We start from the raw sequence: 27,062 nt of genomic DNA, 5'->3' as shown, positions 1-27,062 counted from the left end.
TGTCACCTCCTCAGAGAAACAATTCCTGACCAAAGTCTAAAGTAGCTACCAAACCACTCTATTTGTGTCACTTTCTTTTAATTTTCTGCCTACCACTTAGTTTTACCTAGTTTGTTCCCTCTGCTTACTTACTGACTTGTTTAGCCTCTCTCCCACTGGAGTGTAAGATTCATGAGAGCGGGGATCTGATCTGTTTTAGTCAGAGCAATACCCTTAGCATCCAGAGCAGTAACTGATATGAAGTTGACATTATTAACTTGGTCAGGAGAGGGAACATTGAGTATTAATAGTTCCCCGAGGAGAAAAGTCGGGAGCTTTTGTTTGTTTGTTTGTTTGTTTGTTGTTTGAGATGGAGTCTTGCTCTGTTGCCCAGGCTGGAGTGCAGTGGTGCGATCTCGGCTCACTGCAACCTCCACCTCCCGGGTTCATGCCATTCTCCTGCCTCAACCTCCCGAGTAACTGGGATTACAGGCATGTACCACCATACCCAGCTTATTTTTGTATTTTAGTAGAGATGGGGTTTCACCATGTTGGTCAGGTTGGTCTCAAACTCCTGACCTCAAATGATCCGCCTGCCTTGGCCTCCCAAAGTGCTGAGATTACAGGAGTGAGGCATCTGGCCAGAAGTTTTGAGTGTTATAAAGAGGGCAGGTAACCCATAGTGGTTATGCTAATTAAGCCCTGATAACTAGCATTCTGAGTAGAAATGAGTCTATGTATGAGTACGTACATAGTTGGCGGTATTTCTCAAGCTTGGCACTATTGGCACTATTGGCATCCTGGGCTGGATAATTCTTTGTGTATGGCGGGGTGGCCGTGAAGGCTAACCTGTGCATTGCAAGATGTTTAGCAGCATCTCTAGTTTCTACCCACTAGATGCCATCCCAGTTGGGAAAACTCAAAATGTCTCTAGACATAACCAAATGTCTCTGATGGGACAAAACATTCCCCAGTTGAGAACTACTTGATTAAAAGATGTTCCAGCTGGGCGCAGTGATTCATGCCTGTAATCCCAGCACTTTGGAAGCTGAGGCAGGTGGATCACCCGAGTCAGGAGTTTGAGACCAGCCTCACCAACATGGCGAAACCCCGTCTCTACTAAAAATACAAAAATTAGCCAGGCATGGTGGTGGGCACCTGTAATCCCAGCTACCCAGGAGGCTGAGGCAGGAGAATCGCTTGAACCTGTGAGGCGGAGGTTGCAGTGAGCCGAGATTGCGCCACTGCACTCCAGGGTAGGAGACAGAGTGAGACTCTGTCCCAAAAAAAATAATAAAAAGTAAAAAATAAAGGATGCTCCATTTTGCATTAGTCAAAAATAAGTCTTCACTTTGGTGTGGTAAAATCCAGGCATCCAAGGGTCATTCAAAGTTCATGGTATTTTATCAGCTTCAGTAGTTAGAGCCTATGGCAATGAAACAACAGTTTCGATCATTCCTAAGCAAGTGCTATTGTAAGTGAAAAATTAATTTTTATAGTCCCTCTTCCTGAGACAATAGGATAACCTCACAAAGGGTCAACACATGATCAGGTTCTGAGATCTTTGCTACCATCTTAGTTTCTTTCAGATGCCATTCTCACAAGATTCCATTTTGTTTATCGGAGTAATCTTAATTTTTTGTTGTAGAATTGCTGGATGCATAAAACAGGATGGTGGCTGCACAACAACTGGCACTTCAAAACCTGTGAACAGGCCGGGCGTGGTGGCTCATGCCTGTAATCCCAGCACTTTGGGAGGCCGAGGTGGGTGGATCACTTGAGGCCAGGAGTCAAAGACCAGCCTGGGCAACATGGTGAAACCCTGTCTCTACTAAAAATACAAAAATTAGTTGGGTGTGGTGGTGCACGCCTGTAATTCCAGTTACTCAGGTGGCTGAGGCATGAAAATCGCTTGAACCCGGAAGGTGGAGGTTGCAGTGAACTGAGATCACATTACTGTAATCTGGTCTGGGAAACAGAGGGAGACTATCTCAAAAAATAAACTAAAATAAAATTTAAAAACTACAACATGCTAACAAAAAATAAGCAAATACGTAAAATAAAATTTCATGGCTGGGTGCGGTGGCTCATGTTTGTAATCCCAGCACTTTGGGAGGCCAAGGTGGGTGGATCACCTGAGGTCAGGAGTTCGAGACCAGCCTTGCCAACATGGTGAAACCCCATCTCTACTAAAAATACACAAATTAGCCAGGTGTGGTGGCACACGCCTGTAATCCCAACTGCTGGGGAGGCTGAGGCATGAGAAACACTTGAACCTGGGAAGCAGAGGTTGCAGTGAGCCGAAATTATGCCACTGCACTCCAGCCTGGGCAACAGAGTGAGACTCTGTCTCAAAGAAAAAAAAAATCAGCACATGAAGGGTGGGCAAGTATTTAAAAAAACAAAAACAAAAAAACCTGCCAACAACCAGGCGCAGTGGCTCACACCTGTAATCCCAACACTTTGGGAGGCCGAGGCGGGCAGATCACCTGAGGTCAGGAGTTTGAGACCAGCCTGCCAATGTGCTGAAACCCTGTCTCTCCTAAAAATACAAAAATTAGCTGGCTGTGGTGGCGGGTGCCTGTAATCCCAGCTACTCAGGAGGCTGAGGCAGGAGAATCGCTTGAACCAGGAAGCGAAGGTTGCAGTGAGCCGAGATCACACCACTGCACTCCAGCCTGGGCCACAAGAGTGAGACTTCATCTCAAAAAAAAACACAAAAAAACCTGATGGCCAGGCGCGGTGGTTTACGCCTGTAATCCCAGCACTTTGGGAGGCCCAGGCGGGCGGATCACGAGGTCAGGAGATCAAGACCATCCTGGCTAACACAGTGAAACCCCGTCTGCACTAAAAAAAAAAAAAATACAAAAAATTAGCCACGCATGGTGGCGGGCGCCTGTAGTCCCAGCTACCCGGGAGGCTGAGGCAGGAGAATGGCATGAACCCGGGAGGCGGAGCTTGCAGTGAGCCGAGATCACCCACTGCACTCCAGCCTGGGAGACAGAGCAAGACTCCATCTCAAAACAAAACAAAACAAAACAAAAAACCTGCTAACAATAACTTGACAACAGCAACCATTAGCAACAAGTTAAATAATGTTTATAGTACACCCTAAATCAGCAAAAGCCCAAATCCTGCTAAAAGATTCCACAGATTAGTCTGGGCAGCATGGTGAGAACCTCTCTCCACAAAAAGTTTAAAAATTAGCTGGGCATGGTGTTGCACACCTGCAGTGCCGGCTACTTGGGAGGCTGAGGCAGGAGGATTGCTTAAGCCTGGGAGGTCCAGGCTGCAGTGAGCCGTGGTTGCACCACTGCACTCCAGCCTAGGTGACAGAGAGAGACCCTGCCTCAAAAAAAGAAAAAAGAAAGAAAAGAAAAAAAGATTCCACAGATTGGTTTTCCCCACCTTGACTTGAATTGGCTTAGTTCTTGGATTTTAATTTCATTTAATCTTCCCACCGCAGCCTCCTGAGTAGCTGGGACTACAGGCATTGTACCACCATGCCCAGCTAATTTTTATTTTTTGTAGAGACAGGGTCTCACTACATTGCCCAGCCTGGTCTGGAACTCCTGGGCTCAAGCAATCCTCCCACCTCGGCCTACCAAAGTGCTGAGATTATAGGCATGAAGCACCGTGCCCAGCCTATTCTTGGATTTTACACTGAGATCTCTTTAGTCTGAAGCGCTTCTCCAAATGCCACAGCTATTAGTAGTTGGTATTAAGCAGCACCTTGTTTAGTCAGTAAATAACCTAAAGTGATTCTATTGTCCAGCATGATTGTAGCAAATGAGTTAGAGTTTTTTTTTGTTCAACAAGTATAGCAGACAATCTTGTCTATACAATTTCATTTGCCAGTTCCACTGGAAAGGGCACTTTCTAACACAGCATTCTAAACTAGGCACCTCCAATGCAAGGTTGAGACTTATACATGAAGGGATGGAAACCACTGTGTCTGACTGCTAATTGAAGATTTGTATTTCAAAAGGCATAGGGTTGACAGAACATTAGGTCATCTGAGAGACTAGCAACATTATTAAATTCCCAAAATGGCATATAAACCACTTCCAGAGGCCTCATTCCTTCTTCTCATCAAGACCTACATTAATAGTAACATTACTGACCGGGCACAGTGGCTCCCACCTGTAATCCCAGCACTTTGGGAGGCCGAGGCAGGTGGATCACGAGGTCAAGAGATCGAGACCATCCTGGCCAACATGGTGAAACCCCGTCTCTACTAAAAATACAAAAATTAGCTAGGCGCGGTGTGTGTGCCTGTAATCCCAGCTACTCTGGAGGCTGAGACAGGAGAATCACTTGAACCCGGGAAGTGGAGATTGCCGTGAGCCAAGATCATGCCACTGCACTCCTGCCTGGGCGACAGAGCGAAACTCTGTCTCAAAAAAAAAAACCAAAAACACACTGCCTTTGTACACCACCGCGCCTCGGCATGGCGCCTGGGGTCAGGCTGCAGCAGCGCCAGAGCACATGCTTGCGTATAACTGGGGCCACCTGGCCCCCTGCGGATAGTCCTTTTAACAAGGAGATGGGGAAAAAAAATGGATAGTTAATGTGTCCGCTTTTTTTTTTTTTTTTTGATACTGATCCTGCCTTTGTCGCCCAGGCTGGAGTGCAGTGGCGCAATCTCAACTCACTGGACAACCTCTGTCTCCTGAGTAGCTGGAACTACAGGCGTGCACCACAACGCTAGGCTAATTTTTTTTGTATTTTTAGTAGATAGGGTCTTGCCATGTTGGCCAGGCTGGTTTCGAACTCCTGACCTCAGGTGATCCGCCCACCTCGGCCTCCCAAAGTGCTGAGGTTACAGGCCTGAGCCACCACGCCTGACCTATAGTTAATGTGTCAACTTTTATAAATGAATATAAATATGTCTCTCAAACTTAAAGTATATTTTCACTAAAAAAATAGCAAAATAGAGCTGGGTGTGGTGGCTCATGCCCGTAATCTCCAGCATTTTGGTAGGCCAAAATGGGAGGATCACTTGAGGCCAGGAGTTCAAGACCAGACTGGTCAATATAGTGAACTCCCATCTCTATAAAAAATAAATAAATAAATAAAAGAGAAAAACAAAATAGAGCTTTTGAATTGTCCATTTAAAAAAATATTCGGCCGGGCGCGGTGGCTCAAGCCTGTAATCCCAGCACTTTGGGAGGCCGAGACGGGCGGATCACGAGGTCAGGAGATCGAGACCATCCTGGCTAACACAATGAAACCCCGTCTCTACTAAAAATACAAAAAAATTAGCCGGGCGTGGTGGCGGCGCCTGTAGTCCCAGCTACTCGGGAGGCTGAGGCAGGAGAATGGCGGGAACCCGGGAGGCGGAGCTTGCAGTGAGCCGAGATCTGGCCACTGCACTCCAGCCTGGGCGACAGAGCGAGACTCCGCCTCAAAAAAAAAAAAAAAAAAAAAAAAAAAAAAAAAAAATTCTAGGTTTGGCAGATAAAATAGCTCTGACAAAAGTTTTGGATTAGTTAAAATCTAGAAAATGCCAAGCACATTTAATTATTTTTATTATCTCTTCTTTTTTTTTTTTTTTTTGAGACAGAGGCTCGCTCTGTCGCCCAGGCTGGAGTGCAGTGGCCGGATCTCAGCTCACTGCAAGCTCTGCCTCCCGGGTTCACGCCATTCTCCTGCCTCAGCCTCCTGACTAGCTGGGACTACAGGCGCCCACCACCTCGCTCGGCTAGTTTTTTATGTATTTTTAGTAGAGACGGGGTTTCACCGTGTTCGCCAGGATGGTCTCGATCTCCTGACCTCGTGATCCGCCCGTCTCGGCCTCCCAAAGTGCTGGGATTACAGGCTTGAGCCACCGCGCCCGGCCTTATTATCTCTTCTTTTATAAGATGAAGTAGCAAATCTTTGTAGTTCCCTTGAAATACAATGGAAACCCAGGAAACCCCTAAGGCATTTAAAGGGTGTAAAAGTCATCTTAATTATTTCATAATTCCAAACATACAGCCTGAATTTGAGGAAAGGACTATCAAAAAGACTTGTCAGAACAGAAATAAAGATCACAGTGTATTCACAATAGCAAAGACTTGGAACCAACCCAAATGTCCACCAATGACAGACTGGATTAAGAAAAGGTGGCACTGGGCGCAGTGGCTCACGCCTATAATCCCAGCACTTTGGGAGGCCTAGGCGGGCAGATCACCTGAGGTCAGGAGTTCGAGACCAGCCTGACCAACATGGAGAAACCCTGTCTCTAAAAAAAACACAAAACTAGCCAGGCGTGGTGGCGCATGGCTGTAATCCCAGCTAGTTGGGAGGCTGAGGCAGGAGAATCGCTTGCCATCGCACTCCAGTCTGGGCAGCAATAGTGAAACTCACCATGGAATATTATGCAGCCATAAAAAAGGATGAGTTCATGTCCTTTGCAGGGACATGGATGAAGCTGTAAACCATCATTCTCAGCAAACTGTCATAAGAACAGAAAACCAAACACTGCACAGTCTCACTCATAGGCGGGAACTGAACAATGAGAACACATGGACACAGGGAGGGGAACATCACACACCCGGGCGTGTTGGAGGGGTAGCAGGCTGGAGGAAGGATAGCATTAGGAAAAATACCTAATGTAAATGACAAGTTGATGGGTGTAGCAAACCAACATAGCACATGTATACCTATGTAACAAACCTACACATTATGCACATGTACCCTAGAACTTGAAGTATAATAAAAAAAATTTAAAACTTTTATTTATTTATTTATTTATTTTTGAGACGGAGTCTCGCGCTGTCACCAGGCTGAAGTGCAGGGGCCAGATCTCAGCTCACTGCAAGCTCCGCCTCCCGGGTTCATGCCATTCTCCTGCCTCAGCCTCCCGACTAGCTGGGACTACAGGCGCCCGCCACCTCGCTCAGCTAGTTTTTTGTATTTTTTAGTAGAGACGGGGTTTCACTGTGTTAGCCAGGATGGTCTCGATCTCCTGACCTCATGATCCGCCCGTCTCGGCCTCCCAAAGTGCTGGGATTACAGGCTTGAGCCACCGCGCCCGGCCAAAAATTTAAAACCTTTTTTAAAAAAAGATCACAGTGAATGGGCACAAAAATACAATTAGAAGGAATAAGATCTAGAGTTCGGTAGCCTAGATCTGGCCTAGGGTGACTATAATTAACAATAATTTATTGTATATATTTCCTTTTTTTTTTTTTCTTTTTTTTTTTTGAGACAGAGTCTGCTCTGTCACCCAGGCTGGAGTGCAGTGGCACAATCTCGAATCACTGCGACCTCTGCCTCCCAGGTTCAAGCGATTCTCCTGCCTCAGCCTCCTGAGTAACAGGAATTACAGGTTTGTGCCACCATGCCTGGCTAATTTTTGTGTATTTTGTAGAGATGGGGTTTCACCATGTTGGCCAGGCTGGTCTCAAACTCCTGAACTCAAGCAATCCTCCCACCTTGGCCTCCCAAAGTGCTGGGATTAAAGGCATGAGCCACCACGCTCGGCCTTTCTTTAATTTTTTTTTTTTTGAGACAAGGTCTTGCTCTGTCACCCTGGTTGGAGTGCAGTGGTATGATCTCAGCTTACTGCAGCCTCAACCTCCTAGACTCAAGCAATCCTCCCACCTCAGCCTCCTGAGTAACTAGGATTACAGGTACACACCACCAATCCCAGCTAATTTTTGTATTTTTTGTAGAGATGGGGTTTGCCAGGTTGCCCAGGCTGATCTTGGACCCCTGGGCTCAAATGATACTCCTGCTTTGGCCTCCCAAAGTGCTGGGATTACAGGCATGAACCACCGCACCCAGTCTGTATATTTCAGAATAACTAGAAGAGTGGAGTTGGAATGTTTCCAACACAAATAAATGATAAATGTTTGAGGAGATAAATATCCCAATTACTCTGATTTGGTCATTACACATTGCATGCTTGTATCAAAATATAACATGTACCCCATAAATATATACAACCATTATGTATGCATAAAAATTAAAAATAAACATGACAAAATGTACCATTAAGAATATTAGTACCCCCCCCAAAAAAATAAAAACAACAAAAGAAGAAAAAAAGAAAAAACAAAAAAAAATAAATAAAAAGAAGAATATTAGTCTGAGGCCAGGTGCAGTGGCTCTAGTGAACCCAGAGGTTAAGATTGCAGTAAGCCATGTTTGTGCCCCTGCACCCTGGCTGGGTAATAAAGACCCTGTCTCAAAACAAAAATAAAACTGGGCAAAGGCTGGGAGAGGTGGCTCATGCCTTTAATATTCCCAGTGCAGCCGGGCGTGGTGGCTCACGCCTGTAATCCCAGCACTTTGGGAGGCCAAGGCGGGTAGATCACAAGGTCAGGAGTTCGAGACCAGCCTGGCCAATATGGTGAAACCCTGTCTCTACTAAAAATACAAAAATTAGCCAGGTGTGGTGACGGGCACCTACAGTCCCACTTACTTGGGAGGCTGAGGCAGGAGAATCACTTGAACCTGGGAGGCAGAGGTTGCAGTGAGCCGAGATCGAGCCACTGCACTCTAGCCTGGGCAACAGAGCGAGACTCCATCTCAAAAAAAAAAAAAAAAGTGTATATATACATACACACACATGCACACACACACATATATATACATATATATATAGACACATATATACATGTATATATATATATTCCCAGTGCTTTGTGAGACCAATAGTTTGAGATGAGCCTTGGAAACATAGTGAGAACCCATCTCTACAAAAAATAAAAAATAAAAAAATTAGCTGGGCATGGTGGCTCACACCTATAGTTCTAGCTACTTGGGAAGCTGAGGCAGAATTGCCTGAGCTCAGGAGTTTGAGGTTACAGTGAGCTATGATCACACCAGTGCATTCCAGCCTGGGTAAGAGAGTGAGACCCTATCTCAGAAAACAAAACAAAACAAAAACTGGGCAAAATACCTGAACAGATACCTCACCAAAGAAGTTATACAGATGATAATCACAGAAAAAGATACTCAACATCATATGTCATTAGAGAATTGCAAATCAAAATACAATGAGTTACCACTACATACCTATTAGGATGGCTACAATTTTTTTTAAAAACTGACAACACCAAATGCTTGTGAGGATTGCTGATGGAAATGTAAAATGGTACAGCAGCTTTGGAAGACAGTTTGGCGGTTTCTTACAAAAGTAACCATACTCTTACTATATGATCCAACAGTCTTGCTCCTTGGTATTCACCCAAATGAGTTTAAAACTTATGTCCACTCGGCCGGGTGCAGTGGCTCATGCCTGTAATCCCAGCACTTTGGGAGGCCGAGGCAGGCGGATCACGAGATCAGGAGATCGAGACCATCCTGGCTAACCCGGTGAAACCCTGTCTCTACCAAAAACACAAAAAATTAGCCGGGCGTTGTGGCAGGCGACTGTAGTCCCAGCCACTAGGCAGGAGAATGGAGTGAACCCAGGAGGCGGAGGTTGCAGTGAGTCGAGATCGCACCACTGCACTCCAGCCTGGGCGACAGATACAGGCTCCGTCTCAAAAAAAAAAAAAAGTAAAAAAAAATTTTTTAAACTGGAACACAGAGGATAAGTAATCCTGCCTCACCCCTTGCCTCTCGCCCTTGCATGGGGCGAGGCAGGATTGATCAAACCCAGAAAGACTGAGGATGGATGCTGAACACAGAACTGAAGGATGAATGGGAATTACCTGAATAGAACAGGGGCTTGAGTGCAACAAGAGGCGGGCATTCCAGGCAGAGGAGAGCAATGGTAAGGGCCCCACGGTAGGCATCCGAGTAGGAGGGTAGAACTATGATGATAGAAGACTGAATAACGATCGAATGAAACCAAATGATTAGGCGCCTTCTTTCGGATCCTTGACTTCCAGGGCCAGCAGTCTCTATTGGCTCTTATACCGTTGCTCTATGAGGTATCAATGTTTTTGTCCTTCAGCCTCCCCTCCAATTGTTGAGCTCCTGGTGTGTTTTGAGGAGTAGAAGGCAAAAAGAACCCTCTTATTTTTCTTTGGATCCCGAGAGAGATTGAGCAAATAACAAAGCAAATGGTGTAAAATGTCTTTTTGTTTAGTTTTTCTTGATCTTCCCATGAGAGGCAAATACATGCTAAGGATAGTTGAATCTGGGTAAAGGGTACAGAAATGTTCCTTACAAGATTTTTGTTGGCAACTGGTGCAAGTATGAAATTATTTCCAAATAGGAAGCTAAAACACACAAAACAATTGGCCTTGGGAAACTGGCCAATCTTGATGTAATCAAGTAATATTGTTAAGGGACAATCAGTATTGTGAAAACACGAATACGCCCCCTCCCTCCCCCTCAAAAAAACAACCCCTAAATTCTGTTCCCCCGTTGCTAATGTGTGATCCTGGCAAAGTCATCTAAGGCGCTGAGCTTCAGTTCCTCCACCCCAGAGAGTTGTTGCAACGATCAAATGAAAGAACGTATATCAAAGCCTTTCATGAACTATATTATTGCTGCTACCGTAGAAATGGAAAGTGTACAATAATTTGGACTAGATCCAAAACTACTTTTGACACTTCTGAGACTGTGGCCGCGCCACTGTCACCTTCCAAAGGTCACCAGGCCTTTCCTGAGCTGATATTGGCAGCGCACACTCTTGCCCGGCTCACCTTTCCAGGTGGGCGGTGCTCGCGCTGCTCGGCTCTCCAGGTGGCCGCGGCAGCTGCCCCAGAGCGCAGGCGCGGAGGCAGACCACGGGAGAGCCTGGCTACGCCTTCCGACCTAGCCTCACTCTGGCCCCGCCCCTCTCGAACGCCTTCGCGGGATCGCCCTGGAAACGCATTCTCCGGGACAGGCAGCCGCCAATGGGAAGGGAGTGAGTGCCACGAACAGGCCAATAAGGAGGGAGCAGTGCGGGGTTTAAACCTGAGGCTGGGCCTGCTCTTCCCGGCGTGCTGCGGAGGAACGGCTGTTGGTCTCTGCTGGGTGCGGGTCCTCGGCTGGTCGGGGTTCCGGTGTTCTGCTTCTCCCCGCTGAGCTGCTGCCTGGTGAAGAGGAAGCCATGGCGCTCCGAGTCACCAGGGTGAGCCGCTACGGACTGCGAACTGACGCGGCCTTCTTCGCTGCAGCCTGCTCGCTCTGCCTCGCCTGCGGGAGCCCCCCGAGCGGGAGAGGGCCGCAGGAACGATTTGGGGAGGAAGGTGGGAGGGAAGTCACCAAGAGAGCGTCGAGGTGGGCCCAGGCCTGGTGGGGGAGTGTGGGGGACGATGGATGGAGGGAGGAAGGTGAGAAAGAGAACTGGACCGATATTGGATAAATGGTTGGGGGAGATGGAAAGTCGACTGGGAACCTTTTGAAAAAGTGATAGAGGGTCCCTGAGTGGGCCCGCCAGCAGCTCTGTAACCCCCTTCCCAGAGAGAAGGTGTCTGCAATTGGAGGCTTTTTCGGTTTCCTTTCAAACGTAAATTCTCGGTATTTTAGGGCTGGGCAGGACTAATCAGGGAATCCCTCAATTGGTAAATGTAGAGGTTGTCGGCGGAAACTGACTTGTCACGGCCGCAGAGTAGACTCTGGGACCCACGTTTTCCCTCGGAACCCATTTTTACTCGGCTTTCCTTCTGGGAACTTCTCTTGTGCCCCACCTTAATTAACCCTTGACTTACTCGAGCCTCCGTGGACCAGCTCTTAAAGTGGTCTTTGCTTCTTTCAGAACTCGAAAATCAATGCTGAAAATAAGGCGAAGATCAGCATGGCAGGCGCAAAGCGCGTTCCTACGGCCCCTGCTGCAACCTCCAAGCCCGGATTGAGGCCAAGAACAGCTCTTGGGGACATTGGTAACAAAGTCAGTGAACAACTGCAGGCCAAAATGCCTATGAAGAAGGTAACTGTCTTCCCGACCTAACTTCTGTCAGAGCTGGCCTTACAACTGTGGCCTTTGATGCAGAAACATTTCATTCTCTCTGTTTCATCTACAGGAAGTAAAACCTTCAGCTACTGGAAAAGTTATTGATAAAAAACTACCAAAACCTCTTGAAAAGGTACCTATGCTGGTGCCAGTGCCAGTGTCTGAGCCAGTGCCACAGCCAGAACCTGAGCCAGAACCTGAGCCTGTTAAAGAAGAAAAACTTTCGCCTGAGCCTATTTTGGTAAACTTATTCTTACCATTGTAGAGTCTGTTGATTATTTCTTGTCCCTTATTTCACTGCAAGAGCATTCAAATTAATACCATTTATTGAGTGCTTAGCATGAGGCAATCTCTGCCCAACATTCTACATGCATTAACTCACATAATCTTTACAGGTACTCTGAGGTAGGTATTGTCACCTCTACTATTTAAATCATGGCTTTAGAGAGGTTATGTCAGGGTCACACAGGTAAGTGGCCCATATGAGATTTAAGCTCAGGCTGTCTGGCTTCAGAATCTATGCTTTTAATTGTTAACTGTCTTATATTCCTTCGTTAATGATATTAAGTAGTACCTGCCTGAGCCAAAGGCTTTGTTGTCCAAGTACAAGCCACTTCTGCAGAATTTATCGGAGTAAACAGAATGTTCTCTTCAAATTTTTTACTGCCTAATATGGCTACTAAATAATAAACCTGTAACACTGGAAAATGCAAAGGAGTAAAACAGGAAGAATGCAACTTTTCAGGGAGTGGTTAAGAAGATGAATTAATGGCCGGGCGCGGTGGCTCAAGCCTGTAATCCCAGCACTTTGGGAGGCCGAGGCGGGCGGATCACAAGGTCAGGAGATCGAGACCATCCTGGCTAACACCGTGAAACCCCGTCTCTACTAAAAAAAAAATACAAAAATTAGCGGGGCGTGGTGGCGGGCGCCTGTAGTCCCAGCTACTCGGGAGGCTGAGGCAGGAGAATGGCGTGAACCCGGGGGGCGGAGCTTGCAGTGAGCCGAGATCGCGCCACTGCACTCCAGCCTGGGCGACAGAGCAGACTCCGTCTCAAAAAAAAAAGAAAAAAAAAAAAAAGAAGATGAATTAACACTTAGCCTCAAAACCAGTAACTTTTTATTAAATAAAAGGTATGTAAATGTATCCTATGATAGACCTCCCTGTGAAGGAAAAGTAGGTCATGTAGAGGAGGCTGCTTTGATGAAACTGCAATGAACTGCATTCTGAAGCTCAGTTTTTTAAACTTAATTAAAACCAGTTGGGAAAATTATCTGAAAAAAAAAATTTTTTTTTTTTTTTTTTTTTTTTTTTGAGACGGAGTCTCAGCTGTGTCACCCAGGCTGGAGTGCAGTGGCCGGATCTCAGCTCACTGCAAGCTCTGCCTCCCGGGTTTTTACGCCATTCTCCTGCCTCAGCCTCCCGAGTAGCCGGGACTACAGGCGCCCGCCACCTCGCCCGGCTAGTTTTTTGTATTTTTTAGTAGAGACGGGGTTTCACCGTGTTAGCCAGGATGGTCTCGATCTCCTGACCTCGTGATCCGCCCGTCTCGGCCTCCCAAAGTGCTGGGATTACAGGCTTGAGCCACCGCGCCCGGCCCTGAAAAAAAAATTTTTGAGACAGAGTCTGGCTCTGTTGCCCAGGCTGGAGTGCAGTGGTGTGATCTCGGCTCACTGCAACCTCTGCCTCCCAGGTTCAAGCAATTTTCCTGCCTCAGCCTCCCTAGTAGCTGGGATTACAGGCGCACAACACCACATCCAGCTAATTTTCATATTTTTAGTATAGATGAGGTTTCACCATGTTGGCCAGGCTGGTCTTGAACTCCTGACCTCGTGATCTGCCTACCTCGGCCTCCCAAAGTGCTGGGATTACAGGCGTGAGCCACCGTGCCCAGCCAGTTAAGCTTCTTATATCTAAGGATAAGACATTGAAAACTATTGCTTTAGTGTTGAATTTCTGGGCATAGCACATGAAACATGTAGCCAGCATGGTCTTTGGGCATATCAAACTACATGATGCTTTCTTGAAAGGTCCATACCGATTCTTACCTTTGCTTTCCCACTTAGTAAGAATGCCTTCCCCACCCTTTCATTTAGCTAATAACCTTTTCATCCTTGAAAACAGCTCAAGCACCAACTCCTGAAGCTTTCCTGAACTTCTCCCATCTCCACCCCTGTTCCTAGAATCAGTCTTTTTGTTTGTTTTGAGACAGTCTCATTCTGTTGCCCAGGCTGGAGTGCAGTGATGCCATCTCAGCTCACCGCAACCTCTGCCTCCTGAGTTCAAGCGATTCTCCTGCTTCAGCCTCCCAAGTAGCTGGGACTACAGGCATGTGCCACCATGCCTGGCTAATTTTTCTATTTTTAGTAGAGACGGGGTTTCACTATGTTGGCCAAGCTGGTCTCGAACTCCTGATCTCGTGATCCACCTGCCTCAGTCTCCCAAAGTGCTAGGATTACAGACATGAGCCACCATGCCCAGTCTCAGTCTTATTTTTGTTTACTTATTTATTTTTTCCCGAGACGGAGTCTTGCTGTGTCACCTAGGCTGGAGTGCAGTGGCGTGATCTTGGCTCATTGCAACCTCCGCCTCCCGGATTCAAGCAGTTCTCTTGCCTCAGCCTCCTGAGTAGTTGGGATTACAGGCACCCGCCACCACACCCAGCTAATTTTTTTTTTTTTTTTTCTATTTTTAGTAGAGAGGGAGTTTCACCAGGTTGGCCAGGCTGGTCTCAAACTCCTGACCTCACGATCCGCCAACCTGGGCCTCCCAAAGTGCTGGGATTACAAGTGTGAGCCACCGCGCCCGACCTTATTTCTTTACTTTGTCTACTAAATTCAGAGTCCCTTGAGGATGCCATGAAGTCAATGCCTTGTAGAGTTTGACTTGAAGAAGGGGCTCAATAAATGTTTGAACAATGGGATAAAGGGAGCTTGAAGGAAGTGGTTAATGGTAATGAAGTTAATCCTTAGTAGTCAGGATAGAATTTATGTTATTTTGAGTAGTGAGAAGCAGTTTATATTTTGAAATAAAGACTAAAGACTGAACTGTCCTTTATTTGGATTAACTTCACATGTTGCTGATAAAGATTAATTACTTCTCAGTTTCCTTTGCAGGAAAGTCTAGAATGTGAATTTATTTGCTTCCAACTTTAAACTGACTCACTCTGAGTTGGCATTTCACTCTTTTTGCCCAGGCTGGAGCAGAATGGTGCAATCATAGCTCACTGTATCCTCAAACTGCTGGGCTCAAGTGATCCTCCTACCTTGGCCTCCTGAGTAGCTAGGATTATAGGCAGTTGCCTTCATGCCCAGCTAATTTTTTGTAGAGATGAGTTATTGCTATATTGCCCAGGCTGGTCTCGAACTCATGGTCTCAAAGGATCCTCCCACCTCAGCCACCCAAAGAACTGCGATTACAGGCTTGAGCCACCATGCCCGACCTCATTCTTTTTAATTGAGTAATTAAATGATCACTTTCTTTTTTAACAAAGACAGGGTCTTGCTATATTGCCAAGGCTTGTCTTGATCTCCTGGCCTCAACCTCAGCCTCTCAAAGTGCTGAGATTAAAGGCGTGAGCCACCACACCCAACCCAAATGATCACTTTGGATGTTAATCACTTCCTAAAAAGAAATGGAATAAGTATGAAAAGATACTTTTCCTTTAAGGAAATGAATTGTATGTTGATTCAGGAGAACACTATCTTGAGTTGGTACCAATAACCTGACCTTCAAGCCCAAACTATAGTGCTTACTCCTATTTGCTCTTGTTTCAAGAGATCTCTTTGTTTTAAGGTTGATACTCCCTCTCCAAGCCCAATGGAAACATCTGGATGTGCCCCTGCAGAAGAAGACCTGTGTCAGGCTTTCTCTGATGTAATTCTTGCAGTAAATGATGTGGATGCAGAAGATGGAGCCGATCCAAACCTTTGTAGTGAATATGTGAAAGATATTTATGCTTATCTGAGACAACTTGAGGTCAGTATTATCATTAGTTTTTTTTCTAAACTGCATCTAACTTTATGAAAGTCTTTTCTATCAATAGTTCATAATAATTCAAGCAGGACTTGGGCAGCATTTCTTAAGAGATCGCACTTCCAAATTCTCCTTCATGGAATACCTAAAATAAAAAGTCACTAAATCAATGGAGTCTATTTGCCACTTTGTGCAGGAAAGTTCGAAGTCAGGGTGGATACTACTATCGGTCTTTCTGAAGGAAAGTCCACGGATTGAATTTGATATGTATATATGCAATCTCCACCGTATTTGGAATGGTTAAGTCCCAAACTCTGCATTTTAGGTAATAATGGGTCAGCAAGTGGATGAGGATGTAGAATATACTCAAAGACTACAGCCACCCCTAACACAAGGCATTTTGTGTTAGTGTGGCTGATGTGCGTCCAGTTGTTGGTGAAATTATTTGTGCCCAAAAGGAGTACACTCAAAAGCTACTTTTTGGTTCACTTCAATTTGATCCCACTTTTGAAACTTTCTCTTAATGGCATTTGCCCTTTTCCTACAAACACAAGTATTCTATATGGCAGCATAAACATAGTAGTGTCAACTATACCGTTATCACATTTACCTAGTTTTTTGGTGTGTGTGTGTGTGTGTGTTTTTTTTTTTTTAGAGGGAGTCTCACACTGTCGCCCAGGCCAAAGGGCAATGGTGCCGTCTCAGCTCACTGCAATCTGCCTCCTGGGTTCAAGCAAGTAATTCTCCTGCCTTAGTCTGCCGAGTAGTTGGGATTGCAGGCACACACCACCATGCCTGGCTAATTTTTTGTATTTTTATTTGGTTTTGGTTTTTTGAGACAGGGTCTTGCTCTGTTGCCCAGGCTGGAGTGCAGTGGTGCAATCTCGGCTCACTGCAACCTCTGCCTCTCGGGTCAAGTGATTCTCATGCCTCAGCCTCCTGAGCAGCTGGGATTACAGGTGCCCACCACAACACCCAGCTAATTTTTGTACTTTTAGTAGAAATGAGGTCACCATATCGGCCAGGCTGGTCTCAAACTCCTTAGATGATCCACCCACCCGGCCTCCCAAAGTGCTGGGATTACAGGCATGAGCAGTCGCGCCCAGCCCCCAGTTGTTTTTAATGCATCGTCTTAATGTCATCACTGACATCTCTTGCCTGCTCCTTTGGGGCCTCTCCTTTTTCTATAGGATTCTTCTGCAAGACTTCTATGCCAGGAGTAGCCTTCTGCTTTGAGTTTCTTCTGCCATCTTTTTAGGGCTTTTTAAAGTTGTGTTCTAACTTTGGAGGATACCTTTTTTTTTTGAGACAGTCTCGCTGTGTCACCCAGGGGGTGTGCCGTGGCTCACTGCAAGCTCCGGCTCCCAGGTTCACGTCATTCTCCTGCCTCAGCCTCCTGAGTAGCTGGGACTACAGGCACGTGCCACCATGCCTGGCTAATTTTTTGTATTTTTAGTAGAGACAGGGTTTCACCATGTTAGCCAGGATGGTCTCGATCTCCTAACGTCATGATCCACCCACCTTGGCCTCCCAAAGTGCTGGGATTACAGGCATGAGCCACCGTGCCCAGCCTGTAAATGTGCTGTTTCTTGATGCTTCGTTCTTGTTCTGTGCAAGGCGGCCATATATGCAAAGCAACCCCCCAAATGTCAGAGGAGCTGAGAAACCAAGGAATGAGGCAGATAAATGGAGTTTGCTGGTATTGGGTGACTGATGAGGGGGAATTTACAGACATAAGTCTGGTCTTTGATGGCTGTAAGATGTAGATCTCTGCACTGTAACCCCTCATACCCACGGCTTGAGTATGTATACATTTTCTTGGGGAAAGTATACGTGCTCTAGAATGAATGTGCGGGTGGCTGAGAGAATGCTACAGACATCATAGCCTATAATGTATACAATAGTATGAAGGGCTGTTTTGGAGGAGAGGCCAAACTTAAAGTGAATAGGCAGAAGGCACATTGGATTAGCATTTAAAATAAAGTCACTCTTGTCCCCCACAGTTCTTAGCTATGTTGCTGTTGGGCTTTAACCCTGGAGCAGGCAGGAGTGTTGTAGTACATGGGTTCCAGCTGCCCTGGGAGTTTGATATTTTCTCTACGTAAAGCTCAGGTTCTAACTTTAGAGGCTCAAGTGAAAAGATCTGAGATGATAGTATAGTATCTTTATTTGGAAGGGAGTGGACTAGCAAGAGTTGTGGTGAATTGAATATCGTAAGACCTGACAATATAAAAAAGCTGTCACACTGTCCTATCTAATGTTTGCCCTTTTTTGGCGGGGGGGTGAAGGGGGAACAGTCTCTCTCTGTCACCCAGGCTGGAGAGCAGTGGTGCAATCTCGGCTACCTGCAACCTCCACCTCCTGGGTTCAAGCAGTTCTCCTGCCTCAGCCTCCTGAGCAGCTGGGACTACAGGTGTGCGCAACCATGCCCAGCTAATTTTTGTATTTTTAGTAAAGAGAGGTTTTGCCATGTTGGCCAGGCTGGTCTCGAACTCCTGGCCTCAAGCAATCTGCCCATCTCAGCCTCCCAAAGTGCTGGGATTACAGGCATGAGCCACCATGCCAGCCTTAATGTTTGCTTTCTTTCTTGGTGATGGTGTTGTTTGTGGTGACCATATGAATAATTGAATTAAGAACTGATACAAAGGCTGGGCACAGTGGCTCACGCCTGTAATCCCAGCACTTTGGGAGGCCAAGACAGGTGGATCACGAGGTCAGGAAATCGAGACCATCCTGGCTAACACAGTGAAACCCCGTCTCTACTAAAATACAAAAAAAAATTAGCCGGGCGTGGTGGCGGACGCCTGTAGTTCCAACTACTCGGGAGGCTGAGGCAGGAGAATGGCATGAACCCGGGAGGCGGAGCTTGCAGTGAGCCGAGATCGCGCCACTGCACTCCAGCCTGGGCGACAGAGCAGGACTCCGTCTCAAAAAAAAAAGGAACTGATAGAGATTCTAAATGCCCCAGTGCTACTTACTGTAGGAACTAACTGATCTTTCTGGACATAAATGTGTCACATGGAGTCATGTTTCTAAGAATAATCGGCATTTTCTTTTGCAGGAAGAGCAAGCAGTCAGACCAAAATACCTACTGGGTCGGGAAGTCACTGGAAACATGAGAGCCATTCTAATTGACTGGCTAGTACAGGTTCAAATGAAATTCAGGTTGTTGCAGGAGACCATGTACATGACTGTCTCCATTATTGATCGGTTCATGCAGGTAAGCATTTCAGTAAGTTTTCCCTTCCAGGATTCTAGCCGAGTCATAAGAAGCTGACGTTTTTGGGCTGGGCCGGGTGTGGCGGCTCATGCCTGCAATCCCAGCGGGCGGGTGGATCACGAGGTTAGGAGATCAAGACCATCTTGGCTAACACAGTAAAACCCCGTCTCTACTAAAAATACAAAAATTTAGCTGGGTGTGGTGGCGGGCGCCTGTCGTCCCAGCTACAGGAGGCGGAGGTTGCAGTGAGCTGAGATCGCGCCATTGCACTCCAGCCTGGGCGACAGAGTGAGACTCCATCTCAAAAAAAAAAAAAAAGAAAGAAACTGACTTTTTCAGCTAAAATCTTTCTTGGGGGATATGGTATCATTAATTAAGATTTTGCAATGGGAGAATGTCTTTCTACCTCTCCATCATAGCTCTGTGTCTCCTTTTCAAACATGTTATTCATTGTGTTGAAATTCCCATTGCAGAATAATTGTGTGCCCAAGAAGATGCTGCAGCTGGTTGGTGTCACTGCCATGTTCATTGCAAGCAAATATGAAGAAATGTACCCTCCAGAAATTGGTGACTTTGCTTTTGTGACTGACAATACTTACACTAAGCACCAAATCAGACAGATGGAAATGAAGATTCTAAGAGCTTTAAACTTTGGTCTGGGTCGGCCTCTACCTTTGCACTTCCTTCGGAGAGCATCTAAGATTGGAGAGGTACAGGTTTCTTAAGAAACCTTTCGGTATGGGTACATTAGGGAACACTGCTGCTGACCAAGCAAGTCGAATTCAACTGACCTATATTATACCTAACTACATGGGGAAGAGAGAAAGTTGTTCTTTATTTTTAGTCAGGCTGCATGTTAATATTAGGGCTTTCCGTGGGCATTTGAGAGTTTGTAGACAAACATTTGTAGTTAAAAGATACATATGGGCATGCAGGTTAGTGCCAAATGAAAATTTTCTGAAAGAAACTCAGTGACACGGGTTTTGTTTCAGGTTGATGTTGAGCAACATACTTTGGCCAAATACCTGATGGAACTAACTATGTTGGACTATGATATGGTGCACTTTCCTCCTTCTCAAATTGCAGCAGGAGCTTTTTGCTTAGCACTGAAAATTCTGGATAATGGTGAATGGGTAAGCTCTGTCCCACAGAACTCCTAAGCTTTTAAATTGTAAAGAATGTTTGACTAAATACAGAACTTTTGTTATTAAAGGGCAATTCAAGTGATTCATAAATATGGGATCTACTGAAGGAATAGTTTAAAAAGATGTCATAGAATGTTTCCACATGGTTTTGTTTTTGAGACAAGGTCTCGCTCTGTTGCCTGGGCTGGAGTGCAGTGATGCAGTCTTGACCCACTGCAACCTCAGCCTCCAGAGTAGCTGGGACTGAAGGTTTCTGGCTAGTTTTTAAATTTTTTTCATGTCAGACGGGTAATATGCCCACGTTGTAACAAGGTTTGAGGGTGGCACATTTCACACGTTCACATGAACACCCAATCATCACACTTATAAACTACAAGAGTCGCCCACCAGCCTGGGCAACGTAGCAAATCCTCATCTTTACAAATATATATATATATATATTCAGGTTGTTGCAGGAGACCATGTACATGACTGTCTCATCTTTACAAATATATATATATACACACACACAAATATATATACACAAATATATATATATACACACACAAATACATATATATACACAAATATATATATATAGGCACATATCTGTAGTCCCAGCTACTCTGGAGGCTGACCTTTATATTTTTTGTAGACATGGCGCCTCCCTATATTACCCAGGCTGGTCTTGAAACCCTGGGCTCAAGCGATCTACCCACTTCCACTTACCAAAGTGTTGGAATTACAGGCGTGAGCCATTGCAACCAGTCAAGTGTTTCCATTTCTTTGCCTAATTTCAACTGTATTCCCTTTGAGAAAGGTAGAGCAACTTTTACTCCTTAGAGGAGAAACTTGAAGGTCAAATGACATACAAATAGTACATTCATATTCATTGATTCAGCAAATGCCTCTCCTATGTGGCAGGCACTACCCTAGGTGTTAAGAATAGAACTATGCAGCCGGGTGTGGTGGCTAACACCTGTAATCCCAGCACTTTGGGAGGCCAAGGTGGGCAGATCACGAGCTCAAAAGTTCAAGACCAGTCTGACCAATGTGGTGAAACCCTATCTCTACTAAAAATACAAAAATTAGCCAGGCATGGTGGTGCAAACCTGTAACCCCAGCTACTCAGGAGGCTGAGGCAGGAGAATCACTTGAACCCAGGAGGCAGAGGTCGCAGTGAACCAAGGTCACACCATGCACTCCAGCCTGGAGTGAGACTCCATCTCAAAAAAAAAAAAAAGAAAGAAAAGAATAGAACTATGACAAAGTTGGCCTCAAGGAAGTAGAGTCTAGTTTTAGGGTGGGCAAGTCAACAATTACAATAGTGCAATTGTGTTTGAGCAGAGGTTCCTATAGAAGCATGAGAGCACCTAGGAAAGGAGGAGTCTTTAGCTTTGTCTTACATTTCACTTATATTAATTAATGATACAGTACCCTTCCCTTCCCCACTCCTGAATAACATCAAACATCTAGAAACTTTATGAAAATCATTATCGATTGAGCATTTTTAACATTAACTTTTGTTGTCTTAGACACCAACTCTACAGCATTACCTGTCATATACTGAAGAATCTCTTCTTCTGGTTATGCAGCACCTGGCTAAGAATATAGTCATGGTAAATCAAGGACTTACAAAGCACATGGTGAGTCAATATAGTGGCATTGTAAGATGTCAAAAAGTCTAATAATTCAAACTTAATGCCTGCAAATGCCTGGTTTATTTTTAATGAGTTAATGTTTTAAATGAATACCTGTATCATTGGATCTTGTGATTTTTTTCCCCTCTTTAATGGCTATCCTTTTGTCTTCCAGACTGTCAAGAACAAGTATGCCACTTCGAAGCATGCTAAGATCAGCACTCTACCACAGCTGAATTCTGCACTAGTTCAAGATTTAGCCAAGGCTGTGGCAAAGGTGTAACTTGTAAACTTGAGTTGGAGTATATATTTACAAATAAAATTGGCACCATGTGCCATCTGTACAGATTACTGTTGCATTTCCTTTTAATAAAGCTTATGGCCCCTTTTACTTTTTTATAGCTTAACTAATTTGAATGTGGTTACTTGCTACTGTAGGGTAGCGGAAAAGTTGTCTTAAAAGGTATGGTGGGGAATATTTTTAAAAACTGCTTTTGGTTTACCTGGGGATCCAATCGATGTATATGTTTATATACTTGGTTCTTGTTTTATGTACCTGGCTTTTACTTTATTAATACGAATTACTGAAGGTGATGGAGGTATTTGAAAATTTTACTTCCATAGGACATACTACATGTAAGCCAAGTCATCATGGAGAATCTGCTACGTAGTTCTATTTTAAAGTAAAAGTCTACCACCAAATCCCTAGTCACCCTGTTAGAATTCTGTTTCTTCTGGTGATTGCTGCCATAATTCTAAGTTATTTACTTTTACCACTATTTAAGTTATCAACTTTAGCTAGTATCTTCAAACTTTCACTTTGAAAAATGAGAACTTTATATTCTAAGCCCAGTTTTCATTTTGGTTTTGTGTTTTGTTTAATAAAACAATACTCAAATACAAAAGGTATCTTTTTTAAAAGTTAATTTACCCCTTCCTTAGGCTCTTTCTAAATCCCACCCACCTGAAATCAACAATTACGGATTTATCCTTCCATGTCTTGTATATAGATGTGCATATTAATTTTTATGGGTTTTTTAAAAATGTGGTTTATTCTATATACATAACAATTATTGTCAACATACATAAGCCTACCTGTATTTGTGCATTATATTACATGGTACAGATAGTCATGTGCCCCATGAACATTTTGGTCAAAGACAGACTACATACACCTTGGTGGTCCCATAAGATTATGATGCCATACTTTTACTGTACCTTGTGCCTAGATACACAAATACTGACATGTTATAATTGCCTGCAGTATTCAATAACATGGTGTATAGTTTTGTAGCCTAGGAGCTATAAGCTACACTATATAGCCTAGGAGTGCAGTAGGGTATGCCATCTAGATTTGTGTGAGTATACTCTGGTGTTTGAACAATAAAATCACCTAATGACACATTTCTCAAACCATATCCCAATCATTAAGCAACACATGAGTAAGTTTTTTTGTTTTTGCGACAGTCTCGCTCTGTTGCCAGGCTGGAGTGCAATGGCGCGATCTTGGCTCACTGCAACCTTCGCCTCCTGGGTTCAAGTGATTCTCCTGCCTCAGCCTCCTGAGTAGCTGAGATTACAGGCATGCACCACCACGCCCAGCTTATTATGTATTTTTAGTAGAGACGGGGTTTCACCATGTTGGTCAGGCTGGTCTTGAACTCCCGATCTCAGGTGATCTGCTTGCCTCAGCCTTCCAAAGTGCTGGGATTACAGGCGTGAGCCACCATGGCCAACTAATTTTTTGTAATTTTAGTAGAGATGGGGTTTCACCGTGTTAACCAGGATGGTCTCCATCTCCTGACCTCGTGATTCGCCCACCTCTGCCTCCCAAAGTGCTGGGATTACAGGCATGAGCCACCGTACCCAGCCCTAAGTAGGCAATTTTTATATGTGGTGTGAAGTAGAATTTTTCCAGATACCCATTTATGCCAGTTCCATGACTGAAACCCTCCTTGTCCAACTTGAAATATCTTCAATGCCCATCTATTCTTCCCTGATCTTGTTTTTTCCTGTGATAATACAGTTTTACCAGTTTATCAGTTAAGATAAGGCTTACCAAATATATGGGGGTACTACCAAACACTTTTCTATAAAAACTTTATAATTGTGTATAGTTACCAAAAAGTTCCTTTTTTGTTGTTGTTTGTTTTTTGAGGTGGAGTCTCGTTCTGTTGCCCAGGCTGGAGTGCAGTGGCGCTATCCTGGCTCACTGCAACCTCCGCCTCCCCAGTTCAAGCGATTCTCCTGCCTCAGCCTCCCGAGTAGCTGGGATTACAGGCATGCACCACCATGCCCTGCTATTTTTGTATTTTTAGTAGAGATGGGGTTTCTTCATGTTGGTCAGGCTGGTCTCGAACTCCAGACCTCAGGTGATCAGGCCTCCCGAAGTGCTGAGACTACAAGCGTGAGCCACCACACCCGGCCAGTTTCATCTTTTTAAAGCCTTACAATCATTTGAAGTCCCCATTCATTCATTGGAAACTAGCTAAATTAAACAGTGAAGTCGTTTGTCCTGGAGCTATTAAATATAATAGGCCAGGCACAGTAGCTCACACCTGTAATCCCAGCACTTTGCAAGACTGAGGCAGGTGCGTTGCTTGAGCCCAGAAGCTCGAGACCAGCCTGGGCAACATGGCGAAATCCCATCTACACAAAAATTAGCCAGGGGTACTGGAGTGCACCTGTGGTCCCAGCTACCCAGGAGGCTGAGGTGGGAGAATCACCTGAGTCAGGGAAGTCAAAACTATAGTGAGCCAAGATCGCACGACTGCACTCCAGCCTGGGTGTGGGAGTGAGACCCTGTCTCAAAAAATAAAATGGTAAATATTCCATGCATTTTTGGTCTCTTCTAAAGATTTTTCTCTGTATGATACAATCGCTCTTTTAGAGATGTTCCTCCCCTACATTAATAGAAAATTATGTCCATGTTTGGTGGCTCACGCCTATAATCCTAGCACTTTGGGATGCTGAGGCAAGAGGATTGCTTGAGGCCAGGAGTTCAAGACTGACCTGGGTAACATAGTGAGACCCTGTCTCTAAAAAAATATAAAAAATAGACTCTTAGCACTTTAGGAGGCTGAGTTGGGTGAGACCCTGTCTCTATTAGAAAAAAAAAATTATAAAATTTAAAAAATTAGCCCAGCAGTCATGGTGGTATGTGCCTGTAGACCTAGCTACTTAGAATGCTAAGGCAGGAGGATCACTAGAACCCAGGAGTTTGAGGCTGTAATGAGTTATGCTCGTGATACTGCACTCCAAGCTGGATGACACAGCAAGAGCGTGCCTCATACAAAAAAAAAGAAAAAAAAAAGGAAAAAAAAATCCGTTCTAGATTTTTAAAGTTACGGCTGTAGAGGACCATGACAAAGTTAATCTCTTCTGAATGTGCAGTTTTATCTTCTTTCTCAGTACTGATGTTGAGTACTTTTGTTTTCTCATGAGACTGGCCCATGGGGTTATTTCATTGGCCTTTTGAAAGAATTAGTTTTTGGTGTTACCATTTCTACCATTTTTATTTCATGGTTTTAGCTTTTTTTCCCCACCATCCCCTTTTATTTTCTAGTTTAAATATTTTCTATATTTTAGTCATGAAAGTGAGGCAATAGGACAGGATCTGGAGGCAGGGAACCTAAGGCAGATGCACGCTGACGTTCTACAACTAAATCAAAAGGAAAACCCCAACTTTCCACACTTAAATCACAAACGGACCTGAGGGTACTCCCTTTGGAAACCCCCCCACCCCTTTTTCTGTGTGGCAGATGGAAAATTGAAAGTACCTCTGATTGGCTGCTTTCTGCAACCAATCAGACTAATTGTGGGACACTATTTGCATGGGCTGTATACCAAGTGGCCAATAGGAAATCTCTAGAGGGTATTTAAACCCCAGAAAATTCTGTAACCCGGCTCTGTCCCTATACCACCGTGTGTACTTTGTTTTTTTTTAAACAGTCTCCCTCTGTTGCCCAGGCTGTAGTGCACTAGCACAATCTCGGCTCATTGCAACCTCTGCCTCCCTGGTTCAAGCGATTCTCCTGCCTCAGCCTCCGGAGTAGCTGGGATTACTGGCCTTCACCACCGCATCTAGCTGATTTTTGTATTTTTAGTGGAGATGGGGTTTCACCATGTTGGCCAGGCTGGTCTCGAACTACTGACCTCAAGTGATCCACCAGCCTCGGCCTCCCAAAGTGTTGGGATTACAGGCATTACAGGCATGAGCTACTGCACCTGGCCAGTCAATATCTTTTTCTTTTTCTTTTTTTTTTTTTTGAGACGGAGTCTCTGTTGCTCAGGCTGGAGTGCAGTGGCCTGATCATGGCTCACTGCAACCTCTGCCTCCCAGATTCAAGCGATTCTCCTGCCTCAGCCTCCTGAGTAGCTGGGGTTACAGGAGTATGCCACCACGCCTGGCTAATTTTTGTAATTTTAGTAGAGATGGGGTTTCACCATGTCGGTCAGGCTGGTCTCGAACTCCTGACTTCGTGATCCGCTCACTGCGGCCTCGCAAAGTGCTGGGATTAAAGGCGTGAGCCACCGCACCTGGCCAGTCAATATCTTTTGAGATTTTTTTTTTTTTTGGTCAGCTTGACGTTTTTTTGTTTTTAGAATTTTCAATTCTTGCCTCCTCAGAAAAAAAGGATTTGACTGAGGGGCGTAAGGCAGGAGATATCCAGGCAAGTTTCAGAGCAGGAGTGAAAGTTTATTAAAAAGCTTTAGAACAGTAATGAAAAAAGGAAAGTAAAGAAAGGAAGGAAAGGTATGTGCTTTCCTTGGTTGAGAAACCAAGTGTGCCTGGTGATTTTTAATGTTACTGAAGATGTGGCATGTTAAAAAGGCATCTTTCTGCTAACACAGTGACTCACATCTGTAATCCCATGATTGTTTTCGTTTTAAATCTTGGCCAGGCTGGTCTCAAACTCCTGGGCTCGACAGATCCTCTTGCCTCAGCCTCCCAAAGTGCTGGGATCACTGGCCTGAGCCACTGCACCCGGCGGTATAATCCCAGTGTTTTGGGAGGCCAGGATAGGCGGATCAATTGAGGCCAGGAGTTTAAGACCAGCCTGGGCAACAGAGCAAAACACCGTCTCTACGAAAAATAATTAGCCAGGCATGGTGGCCTGTGGCTCAACCTGAGTGAGACAGTGACTCTAAAACAAAACAAAACAAAACAAAACAAAACCCTACCACAATCGTATCACACTAAGAAAACTGATAATTTAATATCTAATATGCAGAACACATTCAAATTTCCTCAATTGTTCCAAAAATGTATTAGGGCTTTTTTTTTCTTTCCTTTTC

At 44.9% G+C, this 27,062-nt stretch overlaps 1 protein-coding gene, 1 long non-coding RNA gene and 2 other non-coding genes across 4 annotated transcripts in view; 2 read left to right on the top strand and 2 right to left on the bottom strand.

Annotated features, from left to right (window-relative positions):
• LOC105475198 (uncharacterized) overlaps positions 1-10,966 on the bottom strand; it is a 43,895-nt gene extending 32,929 nt beyond the window's left edge. The window contains exons 1-2 of the long non-coding RNA XR_011624941.1: positions 10,828-10,966; positions 9,630-9,897 (exon numbers count right to left, since the gene is read on the bottom strand). This is a non-coding gene — a long non-coding RNA (uncharacterized lncRNA). The remainder of the gene's footprint in view (positions 1-9,629; positions 9,898-10,827) is intronic.
• On the top strand, positions 4,399-4,529 carry LOC139363988 (small nucleolar RNA SNORA76). Its single transcript, XR_011625215.1, has one exon. It is a non-coding gene; the product is annotated as a small nucleolar RNA SNORA76 (small nucleolar RNA).
• On the top strand, positions 10,850-22,110 carry LOC105475199 (cyclin B1). The gene is made up of 9 exons (XM_011730284.3): positions 10,850-10,984; positions 11,612-11,782; positions 11,877-12,047; positions 15,601-15,783; positions 18,842-19,000; positions 19,474-19,710; positions 19,993-20,133; positions 21,660-21,770; positions 21,940-22,110. The coding sequence occupies exons 1-9, from the start codon at positions 10,964-10,966 to the stop codon at positions 22,045-22,047; spliced, it is 1,302 nt and encodes a 433-aa protein (XP_011728586.1). The 5' UTR covers positions 10,850-10,963; the 3' UTR covers positions 22,048-22,110.
• Positions 20,424-20,525, bottom strand: LOC112425480 (small nucleolar RNA U13). Its single transcript, XR_003016537.1, has one exon. It is a non-coding gene; the product is annotated as a small nucleolar RNA U13 (small nucleolar RNA).
• Positions 22,111-27,062: the final 4,952 nt, after the last annotated feature.

Source organism: Macaca nemestrina, chromosome 6 (genome assembly GCF_043159975.1).
Source record: "Macaca nemestrina isolate mMacNem1 chromosome 6, mMacNem.hap1, whole genome shotgun sequence".
NCBI classification, from domain to species: Eukaryota; Metazoa; Chordata; class Mammalia; order Primates; family Cercopithecidae; genus Macaca; species Macaca nemestrina.
Note: the sequence above shows the minus strand (reverse complement) of the source record. Positions and strands in the feature narration are given on the sequence as shown.